The 11622-nt window shown below is 38.6% G+C and overlaps 1 protein-coding gene across 1 annotated transcript in view; it reads right to left on the minus strand.

The window, feature by feature from the left end:
* Positions 1-9350, minus strand: part of LOC139714864 (WD repeat, SAM and U-box domain-containing protein 1-like) — a 34066-nt gene extending 24716 nt beyond the window's left edge. The window contains exons 1-8 of the mRNA XM_071626513.1: positions 9293-9350; positions 7339-7667; positions 6365-6574; positions 5116-5315; positions 4026-4124; positions 3330-3423; positions 2386-2419; positions 1781-1821 (exon numbers count right to left, since the gene is read on the minus strand). Coding sequence (XP_071482614.1) covers positions 1781-1821; positions 2386-2419; positions 3330-3423; positions 4026-4124; positions 5116-5315; positions 6365-6574; positions 7339-7526 — 866 coding nt within the window. The 5' untranslated portion in view covers positions 7527-7667; positions 9293-9350. The remainder of the gene's footprint in view (positions 1-1780; positions 1822-2385; positions 2420-3329; positions 3424-4025; positions 4125-5115; positions 5316-6364; positions 6575-7338; positions 7668-9292) is intronic.
* Between the last annotated feature and the right edge of the window lie 2272 nt (positions 9351-11622).

Below are 11622 nucleotides of genomic sequence, written 5' to 3' on the forward strand. Positions count from 1 at the left end.
TGGCACAGTGCTGTCTGGAGGCGAGGCTGACTAGCATTAAATGTAAATATCTCTGTGAGCTCACTAGTCATTTGTAATCTGGCTACTGTTTACCAAATATGACAACCAACTTCACTTGCACAAGACGACTATTCAATCACGATTCAGTGAGCAACAACTGGTGAACAGCGGTCCAAAACAAGAACCGCGTCTAAACTCGCCTGCTAATTTCCAACTTGATATCAAGTTTGGCAAGAGGTCATAAAGATCAAAAACTTTTTTGGGAAGCTTCAGGTCTTTGCTGCCCTGTTTACTATGAATTTTATGAGGTAGCAGCCTAGCAGGCTGTATCAAGATTTCAAACATGTAACAGTTATAGGTCTAACGTTAGATTTAGCTTGTAGCTACATGTACTAGTACTACTACTAGTAGTTCTATACAAGACTGCTTTGTGAATTATTTATTACTTGTATGATTTAAATCAGCTTCAGTGTTACAAAGAATGTCCTTTGAAACCCTGTCCGGTTGGTCCCAAATAAGGGGTGTTGGACAGTAAACAACCAGAAGAAAAAGAATATGTCTAGGCCTACACTACTACACCCTAGTAGGGCTAGGCTGTACCAATCATGGGCTTGTGTACGCTAAATGTCCTTGGTCTTAAGCAGTTCTCACCACTCCCTGCCATAAATGTCTGTCCCAAGGATTTTTTTTTTTTTAAACTCAGTAACATGTTTAATAAGATTGGCTCAGCCTCAGGCTATATTTCTCATCATAATAAAACAAGTTAAGACTATCAATAAACGTACGTTTAATACACATTAGTTCGCATTGCTAATGCTATACAAGTGCAACAACCAACCCAAAACTAAAGCAAATGAACAGGCAAACACTGAAACAAAACTAGCAGTGTAGGCTAGGGCTAACAGTTTTTCTAACGCTGTTAGGCCTGAAACAAGGGTTTCTGCAGTGTTGGCCCTATAATATTTTCTTCTAATAACATCTACCACAAACACAAGTAGCGTCAGACGATTTAGACCTTATGTGGAACGGAAATACAGCATATTTCACAGCGTTCAGCGGATATTCACGCATTCGAAACTACAGCCACTGAGCTGAGCCAGTTCTAATACTACACATCAGCATCTTCACCCGCACGACCGTACGATCGTGAGCACGTAACTACAGGAAACTATAGCCCGTGAAATGCTTATAGAACGAAAAGAACTTATCTATGCTTTCAATGTACGTTAATTAATTGAAGCTGTTAATAATTCACGCAAAATACCATCATTTTAACGGCCAAAACGTATTAGTCGACTTCATTTTTACCAATACTCACCGGTGGAGCAGCAACAGGCAGGGAGCAGACGACTGAGAGCTACGCTGACTAGACGCGCGTTCCGTTTTTTCGGGGAAATACCGGAAATTAGGCTCGTCCATGACAATTCGTTCCGATTGCGCGTTTATCAATCACACGCAAGTTGCAATCAAACGCAAGTCTTTTCTAGCAACGGCGCGCAAGTATCCTACGCAAGTTGCGTGAGATACTTGCGTAGGATGTGAGTTGCGTTTAAACGCAATTTGAGTTTCTTGCAACGGGGCCCTGATCATAAAGTTTCTGATGATTTTGTTTCATTTTGTTTTTTGTTTTTATTTTTACTTTTGCTTAGTTTTTTTTTTTTTTTTTTTTTTTTTGCTTGTACTTTTCTAAAGATTATACAGATGCCTTGTTTCTTGGGATCACTGTGGGTTTCATACACATAAAGCTGTCTTCACCGCAATGTCTCTATTTCTCATATACCTTGAATGACCTTCCAAGGTGTACATCATTTCTGCAGAAATCTGTAAAGCAAACAAAAACATGATTGAAGGGGGAAGGGGTGAAATAAACATTATTCCTCTGAACTCACAGAACTCTTCAATGATTCTTGTGGAGGCATAAGTACAAGATGAGGATCTCAAGCAAACTACAGCAATCATTGATCAAAACCCTGATACATCAAATTTGAAGGGTGAAGAAAATAAATACTGTAGTCGTTCTATGGTCACACACCCATACAATAAACACATACCAATGTATAAAGTAACATACAAACAACATTACAGGCACATAAACATACAAATGCATACACACATACATGTGCATTCAAACATATATGCATACATATATATTTACATATTTGTGGGTTTGTATAGGATATTCTCTTAATAAAAAAGGCAGCAAGAAATGCTCTCCTGGATTTCAAAGTTTCAGCTGAGTTTTAGGACATCACAAGTCTCCGTCATGAGCCTAAAATCGATGAACAACCAAGTCCAAAATAAGATCTTTAATTACTTTTGTTCTTCTTTTAAAAAAAATAAAACTAGTCTGAAGCTAGTCTACTCTGACTTTGCTGAGATGCTTACTGGGTTCCAGAGTATGACTAATTTGTCCACAGCTCTGTAGAGAAAAAGGAGAAAAAAGATTTAGTGTGCAGATATTATACAACTCCTGGGAAGTCTCTCATGCAACTCATTAGCAAACATCGAATCACATTAAAAAAATATCAATAAATTTCAGGTAAATATTGCCTGACAACTTGCCTGTTTTCAATTTTATCAAACAGATGTAGACTTATCCAGGCCCTGCTGTTTTAAATGGTCAAGGTATCTTGTGTGATTGCAAGGCATTATTATCTATGAGCAATCTCTTTCTTTCGTTGGTTTTATTATAAGACAGTCAATGACTTAACATGTATTCACTTGGCTTAAAACTGGGTAAGAAGGTATCAATTGCATCTTCTTGCTTAAAGTCTCTCTCTATCTTTCTATACATATGTAACTATATATCTATTTATCTATCCATCTATCAATCTATCTATCTCTTAGTTCCAACCTGCACTTTGTGTTTATCCCCGCATTCATATTAGGCCCCGTGTTGAGGGGACAGTCACCAACGATGTTATCTTTTTTATGACTGACCGTCCACATGGCTATCTGGACTGTCCCCGAGCTGTGGGGGGCAGTTAGGGCTTGGAGCGAGCTCTGCCACTTGAAACCAGGCATTGGGCACATGCATATTTGATGAACACAGCTGGATGCTATCAATATACTGTGCCCTAAGGTAACTCTACCTTCCAAATCTTGGCCCCAGACTCGACTTGCTTCGAGGGGACAAGGGGACAATTCCCAGTGAGCGTTCACATTATGGTTTTGGAGGAGAAAGTCCCACAGTGTGGGACTTATCCCCGCATCACGGGGATTAATGTGAATGCAGGGTACGTGACTGTCGCTAGATATCAATGGAAATGAGCTTCGTCTTCAATACTTTAACCACACCGATCTCATTTTTTCAACACGGCAGATCTTACCCCGATGCTAGCAAGTGCCCATCTGCAGAGAAGGCTACTGATTGGACGGTTGCCGAATGACCCGTCAGGTCACACCGCAGCTTGGTGGAACACACTGAAAAAAAAAATAATAATAATCACAGACATCATCAAAAATTGGGAGTGCAGATCCTGAATGAAAGGGAGACAGCACAATATCCCTAAATATATTGTTATTATCAGTACAGTATGTATCACTTTAATAATTCACACATCAATCTCGTCAGAATTGGTACCTTGAATGATTACATAGCAATGACATAAACACTTTTGAAGGCACACTTGCATCCATAGAGGAATTTCACATATCTTAATACTGCTAAGTTAGAATAGCACCTTGATCAAAAGAAATATCCTATGAATTCAATGAATGATTAGCACAAAATGTACAATTATCTGTATTGAAAGTCTTTAATTTATTCATTTTATTGTGAATCGGAATGTATATTAATACATATATATATATATTTTTTTTTTAAAACAACAGTCCTAACTTTGTGAATTATTTTGTGGCATCTTAAAATAAAATTCAACACATAATATACCAACTAATGCTGGGATATCAAAGCTGAAAACATCCCAGTGCATTTTCAAAGACCTTGCTGCTAATGTCTCTGGCTCTACCAAGTAGTCAATCACATCACCACGACTTATTGTTGCAATTAGTCAAGCACTTACCAGGCGCAGTGTCCAGGTCCCAGAGTCTGACCAAGTTGTCTCCGCATGTGGCCAACATGAAGTAGGTCCGGAGCCCAAGAGCCTCTCTCATTGCTGGGTCTATTCAGAGAAAAACATGACGACGACTTGAAGTGTAATACAAAACTGCCAAAGCAATTCAGAACTTAGCAACTGTAACATTGAATCCTGAACACTTGGTACATAGGGATTAAAATTCACAGTGAGAGCAAAATCAAGGCATCGAAGTGAAAACATGGTGACATATCACAACATGAACAATTCTAAGGGATGAATAGTTAATGTGAGTCACACAAACACTCTTGGTTATTCCTTAGATACATTCAAGTACATTTGTATAGAGAATATATGAAGTAGCATAGATACATATATTCAAAGAGGATGAACAATTAGACAATTAAATCTAACTAGATTTTTCACAGAGCATGTTATTTCTACTTAACTGCTTTCATTAAAAAATGTTTTTCTCTTTGTGAAACATAAACTTAATAAGTGCTTGCACATGGGTCGGGGCAATTACCTCCTGGATAATTACCCCAGACCCTTCCCCTGACCATAACCCTTATCCTGATCCTGAACCTACTCCTAACTCTAACCCTTAACCTAACCCTTACCTTTACTCTAACCTTATCACTAACCAGTATTTAGCTGTGGGAGGGGGGGGGGGGGGTAATTATTCTCTGGGGGTAATTGCCCTGATATGTTGCACATGTGTGTGCTCATTTGTAATGACTTATGTAGGTTGGCATGAATTCAGATGAAGACTACTGATACTTAACAAATACATAAGATTCTCAATACTGGCATCTCATTCCCTCCTCATATTAATCATTATAACACTGTTCTACAGAACTGTAGTGATTTTCATGTTTAAGCACAAAAAACGTCAAGGGAATCTTCCATCAAAAATCAAAAGGAGAACAAGTAAATTATCTTCCTCAGAAAAAAAAGTGTCCTGTAGACATGTATATGTTCTTCACTGGTGACTTTATTTTTGGTGATTATTCTTGAACTACCTGGTGTCCATATAATTTACATTAGGAATATACCACTTTTTATGGTCAAGGCTTACTTGCTGAAGCAAAGGTGGGTGAAATCGCCAGACCAGAAATTGCCAGGTCATGGCAGTCTGGGTCATAGTAGAGACATTTGCCCTGGCCATGAAGGGCATCCCATATGCGCAGGTCACCACAGGTTGACCCCGAGATCACATGAGCACCGTTGGGGGTGAACGCACAAGCCATGATCACGTTGTCGTGACCGGCCATTTTTCTACAGACGAACACAAGGTACAAACAGAAAGATCGCACTTACTGAGATTCTGAATGACTGGTTCTGATACAGCTACCCTCCAACTCCTCTAGTGAGTGAGCAGTCTTTGTTCATGGTGAAAGCATGCATGCAGTACATTTTGTTTGCAAAGAAAACCAACATGGAACTAATTGATTATGAATGAATTATGGATATTGCCACAACTGAAGAAAAGACAGAGAACTCTCCTGGCATCGCAAAGTATCAGTTCATAAAAAGACTCGTTTGGTGTAAAAATACAATGCAATGCATCCAACAACCAGGGACAGTCTAATGACATTCATTTGAAGTAGGAAAATTAGTTGTTTTTGAGAAACTTTCTAATTTTCTCATGTCAGGATAGGGTCAGCAATTTTTTTTTTCTATAGATAAAATGTTCATTGATCACTGCAAATATTATTTGTGTGTGATAAGAAGAGCAAACTTAATAGTTTTGTTGACTTGGTCTTTGCAGTCACATTATTGCATAATCCACCACGAGTTATCACTGTAAGTGCATACAGGTATGTGTACAATATGAGTATGGTAAACTTCCATGATGCATGTTTGTGCAGTGTATGTATTCTATGCAGAGTGTTGTTTTTCCTGGCAGTTCGATGCTCACTATATTTTAATGTCGCTGTTCTGGCAGTGCACTCACAAATTTTGAGCATGAGAGAGTATTATCTGATGACTATTACATAACTACAATGTATTCAGTGTCTGGGCCCTTTTGCACCTGGAACATTATAAATGACTATAATTGTTTAGGATACAAGTGCTGTGAGACACTTAAAAAAACAACAACAAAATATCCAAAACAAAGTAACTATAACAACCAAAACAGACATAGCTGCAGGAATGTATCCAAACAATTCAGTTTCCCAGGGTCTGACATCAAGTCAGTCAATCATCCACTTCAGTTTGATTACATGTGAGAGCAAGAGCATGCCTTCGACACACGGATGCGTAGAACCGTCCGAGTGAATGCCGTGATACATCTGATGAAGTCAGTGCACGCAAAACCTCACCTTATGCACGTCTTTTTACTGAGGTCCCAGAGACACAGCATGTTGTCCGCCCCACCGCTGACGAGGAACTGGGAGTCTGGGGAGAAGGCGCACACTCTGACGATGGGTTTGTTCTCATGCTCAAACACAGCCAGCGTCTCGCCACTGGTGGTGTCCCAGACGATCACTCTCCCGTCAGTTGAGCATGATGCAAGCTTGGTACCAAAGGAGCTGAAAGTGGTATATGGCATGACATCAATATTACTATACTGTACAAATACATGGGTCACTTTTTTGTGTGTGTGAGGTGACTGATAATCACGGAAGTACATCTCAATATTTCGTTTTCCTTCACTGTGGTTCTCGATCACAAATTCCACCTCTCACAAAATAGCCTTATAAGCCCCAATTCACAAAATACGGTATTACTGCCATGGAATATCAATGGTAAATATTCTTCAGAACAGATCCAGTTAGGCATGCCTTGAGATGTACAGCAGTCTACTCATCGATTGATCTACACAATTACCAGCCTTACTCCCTCCTTGCTCTTCTTGGGAAAACCTGACACAAAGAGTTAGATTTTTTAACACTTCAGTCTACAGACTTAGTAAAGTATTGAAGCTAATTACTTTACATCATTAACAGTGTAAAGAATTGCATGCTACATATGTACAAGGAGATATTCACTCAGTGCTGCATAAATGGAATACCTTTGCCATAATGAACAGATTCATGAACTTGTCACGAGTCCGCTTTTAGTACATCAGCAATTAATTTTACATTGTTCTAAATGTCAGACAATAAATTAAAATTAGCCATAACAATGATGGCATAGAATTCACTGCAAGAGTGAAGTAAATGCCACAATGACAAAATACTCTGTGCTCTGATTACTGAATTATGCTTTGAATAGTTGAACGAAAAATTTTGCCTTCAAAACAAACCTCATCTTTAATCTGTAATGCCATTTTTCACGAGAAAACAGTGCTTACCTGAAGGTGCACCAGTGCACATAGTAAGAGTGGCCCAGGAGAGGTGAGAATGATAGTTCTTCAAAGGTCTGAGAATTCCACAGTCTCACTGACTTATCACCTGAGCAGGTGGAAAGGAGACTGGCAGAGAATGCACAGCAATTCACATCCTTGGAGTGTGAAGACAGCGTATGGATGAGGGTCGCCATGACAACGGAAACTCAAAGCAGATATGATATCTGGTTAGCTGCAAGGATCTTCGAGGCGGGGTATGAATTACCCAGTCAGGGGGCTTCTTCCTTTTTTGCTCTCTCCAGAGATTTCCGTCAAATCAGGAGGACTATAAATAGCTGTGAGATGAAGAGAAACTCCAAGAATCAATAATACAATGCATGCTGAGGGATGTCACATTTGTAGTCTCGTAATCATAATTGTATTTTTGATCCTTCATTCAGTTTTATTCTGGTGCTAGCAAGAATCAAACTGTCAAAATACTGGAGGAATTTTGCAGTAAAAATTTCTTCTTGTCATAACTAAATTGCCATCTCTGAATTTCACTGCATACCTAATACAACCAAACCTACCAAGCACAACCAAAGACGAATTACAGTAAACAAGCCCTCACGTGCCGAGAAGCGAAACTATGGAATGAACTCTGATTATCCAGAGTCCGCACCTGTATCAATCTCATCATTTAAATGCTATTTGAATAGTGATTCTGCTTGGGTGAATCAATTAGCATATAAATCATATTCTCCACGAAATATACACCAAATGAAATCTTCTATAGTACCGGTATTATTGGTTATGACTCGCCTCTTTTTTCACCGTGTTTCTTTAGCTGTCCCTTCTTTTCCTGCTTGTTTTTCTTTGTTTAAGTGTATGTTTGAGGTTTTTTTCCGTATAGCCATTTCTAGTACTAGGCCCCCTACTCGCATGATACAGGTTATATCTTGATTTTAAATTTTTAGTATTCAAAATTAACGTTTTCATTGCATTTATTTCTTGTGTGTGTGTGTATAATTTAACCCATTGAGGACAGTTTGATTTTGCTACAACACACATTTCCCATAGGCATAGACACCCGGGGGGGTGTTTCACAAAGCCGTTCTTAAAGTTAAGAAGGACTGAAGTGCGACTGGTAATCAGTTCTTGTGTGCTATACATATTAGAATCTCAATAATTCAGCACAAGAACTGATCACCAGTTGCACTTAAGTCCTTCTTAACTTAAGAACGGCTTTGTGAAACACCCCCCTGCCTGACTATAGTATACTCGGACTCAAATCAGAGCTCGGGGGACTTGTCTCAGTGAAACAATGCTGAATGAACGTCTTAAATAATTTGGGTGGTTTTTTTGTTTGTTTGGTTGTTTTTTTTTGTACTGCAAGGACCCCTTTGAAATGAAAATCAGCCTTAACTATGGCTGAGTGAAAGAGCAATCCTTGTTCCAATGAAAAATTACTGGAGCGGAGGGGTGCATTTTAAAGGCGGAAGGGGAATTTGGAAAACTCATTTTAAATCTAACTTTTTTTTTGTTGGTTAGACACCGGAATTGGAAAGAAATTCATTGAGAAAGAAAGAGGAAGAGGTACTTTGGGCAGTAATTTCAATAATCACTCAAAAATTTAACATCGCGTCTTGTTTGTACCAATGCACATCACAGTCACGTCCAACACTCAGTACAGAACAAACGTCAAGTGATCAGCTGATCGTTCCATGGTCCCATGTACTCAATGCCATGCTGGTAAAGAAGGCAGCACTTAGGTTACATAACACTACACTGCTAGCTGTGCTCTGATCTAGGGTCCACTCCAGCATCCAGATCCAGTGCAGTTGTACACTAGCCACAGTCCCAGTTCTCGCTCAGGTTAGGGCAAGAGCTGAGGATAAGTTTGCTACAATCTACAGCATCATAACCTAGCTAGACCTACAACATAAAAAAATAGAAGATTGTCATGTGTTTTTGTACTTACGGAACAATAAATCGAAGAATCATTCACGAGCACGATCCTCCTTCCGGCCTGTATGATGCGCACGTACCGCGTACTCTACACATCATCACACATGCACAGCTAGCAGAACGCTTCTAGTCGAGTCGGTGATAATCCCATGACGTGACGTACGTGATCAATGCTACATGCTAGCTAGGAGGATCCTGTTCAAACTGTTCGCTGTCAATTTTCTGGGGATGAAAAAAAAAAAAAATCACAGCACGACAGGTGCATTTATACGTACCACGTAAGTACCTTTGATGATAAGGTTGATGCCCCTCGTTTGGAATTCTAAAGGTTCTCTGACATACAACATGTTGATTTGTATTGACTTATTGACATGATATACCCTCAACATCACTTTTGCAGTGAAACGAATATCCAGAATTAGAAACATTCCATATATTCTTAAATAATATTTCTTCTATTTTTCTTCAGATTACTTGCATACGCCCCCAAAAAAACCCTTGCAAAACCGATATTCCTGTGGTGACTGACCTCATCTGTCAATCATAGCTAAAGTACTAAGGTACTGAAGTACTAAAGTACTAGTCTGAAGAAAAATAGAAGAAATTGAATTATTTAAGAATATAATAATGGAATGTTTAATTCTAGTTATTCGTTTCACTGCAACAGTGATGTTGCGAGTCCATCAAGGAGGTTTAACAATTGGAGTTCCAACTGGCTGTAATTATTCAAACAGTTGTCAGATTTCTATAGACGTACAAAAGAATTTCACAGGACTGGTGCATTTGTTCCTTTGATGATCGATGTTCGAAGCCGCAGTCTTGCTGAGCAATCTGAAGATTCATTTTGAACGTTTACATAATATTGGCCATATTTTGCTTATTTATTTATTTATTAAATGAAACGAAATTTCAGTTAATGATAAAGCATGTAAAACAAAAATCAATCCCGTGCAGAAATTTGTGCAGAAGTGTAAATCGGAGCTGTATCAAGTGAAAATGTTTAAAACTGTACCATCCTGGAAAGCCGGTTTTATCACTTTTCCGCTTAATTCCAACAATTAAAACTGACCTGGAATAATCTTCAAATATAGTTCTTTATTGATAGATAAATCAGATTAATGCCCGGGTATGCCCAGTCGAGTAATTTTCATCTTTATTTCAGCATTTTTGCGCAATTTCTATTCGCACATCCTCGTGTCTGCACCACCTACCTTGTATAAGAAGGGATAGCGAAAAGTAATTATCATCACAAAGACATATTTTCCTTAGAAAGTGGCCGGTGATTGCAATGAGACACGAGTTGCTGTTGTCTTCCTATCTACGTGGCAGACCCTGTTTGGCACATGCTTCAAATATTTTTGAGCGGCGGCTTCGAACATCTAGCAAAGGAAATAAGACAGTTGTGACTCCATTCTCTTGAACCTCGATCCTTTGTATCATGAATCAACACAAATCAACATATGCATTTGTATGTCAGAGAAACTCTAAAGTGGTCGGGTATATTCTGCATGTTTATTCTTTAAATGAAAATGAAATTTCATCTTATGATAAAACATAATTATGCAATAAAGCCATCCCAGTCCAGAAATATGCAAAATTGTAGAGAGCTGTCGTAGGGCCTATATGTTGTGATTTGTGTGTTTGTAATTAACTAAACTTTAGTTGTACCCTCCTGGAAAGCTGATTATATCGATCACTTTTCTGATAAATTCAAAAATAAAATATTGATTAGTTAGTGGTGATAAATAGGCCTGTATATTTTCTAGTAGGTCTATTCATTTATGTTTTGGAAATAACCTTTAAAATATTGTGAATAGTTATTCTATTCTTGATGTATATCCTGATAGTGTCTAATGAGTACTTTCCCCAATACGCTGGTATTAATAGGGCCGACACCGGGGAACATAACATAATAAAAAAATTATGTCATTGTCATTGTCATTCTATACCGTATACGAAGGACACGCGGTCTCTCCTATAGAATTGTGTGACTATCATTAGTTCTCACACAGTGCACTATTTTGAAAATGGCATAAACTGGTCGGATGCCATTTTCCGAATATTAGGCCTACCATGGCCATCCAGTATCAAACTGGTCACTGCATTTTGAAATAGCTGAAATACATTGGCAATAATCACGTAAAGCTCTTTCAACCATGCAATCACTATAGAGAATAAAATTTTTATCCCAAATATAAGTGTAGAGTGTAGTGTAGGTAGTAGGAGCAATAGGCCTTTTTATTATATACTTTTGTAAGCAGCTGCAGCAGCAGCAGTAGCAGCAGCAGAAGAAGAAGAAGATGATGATGATGATGAGGAGGAGGAGGAGGAGGGGCAAGAAAA

The sequence above is a fragment of the Diadema antillarum genome, unplaced genomic scaffold, assembly GCF_040938485.1.
Source record: "Diadema antillarum isolate AM-2024a unplaced genomic scaffold, OU_Dant_1.0 seq00002484_RagTag, whole genome shotgun sequence".
Taxonomy (NCBI): domain Eukaryota; kingdom Metazoa; phylum Echinodermata; class Echinoidea; order Diadematoida; family Diadematidae; genus Diadema; species Diadema antillarum.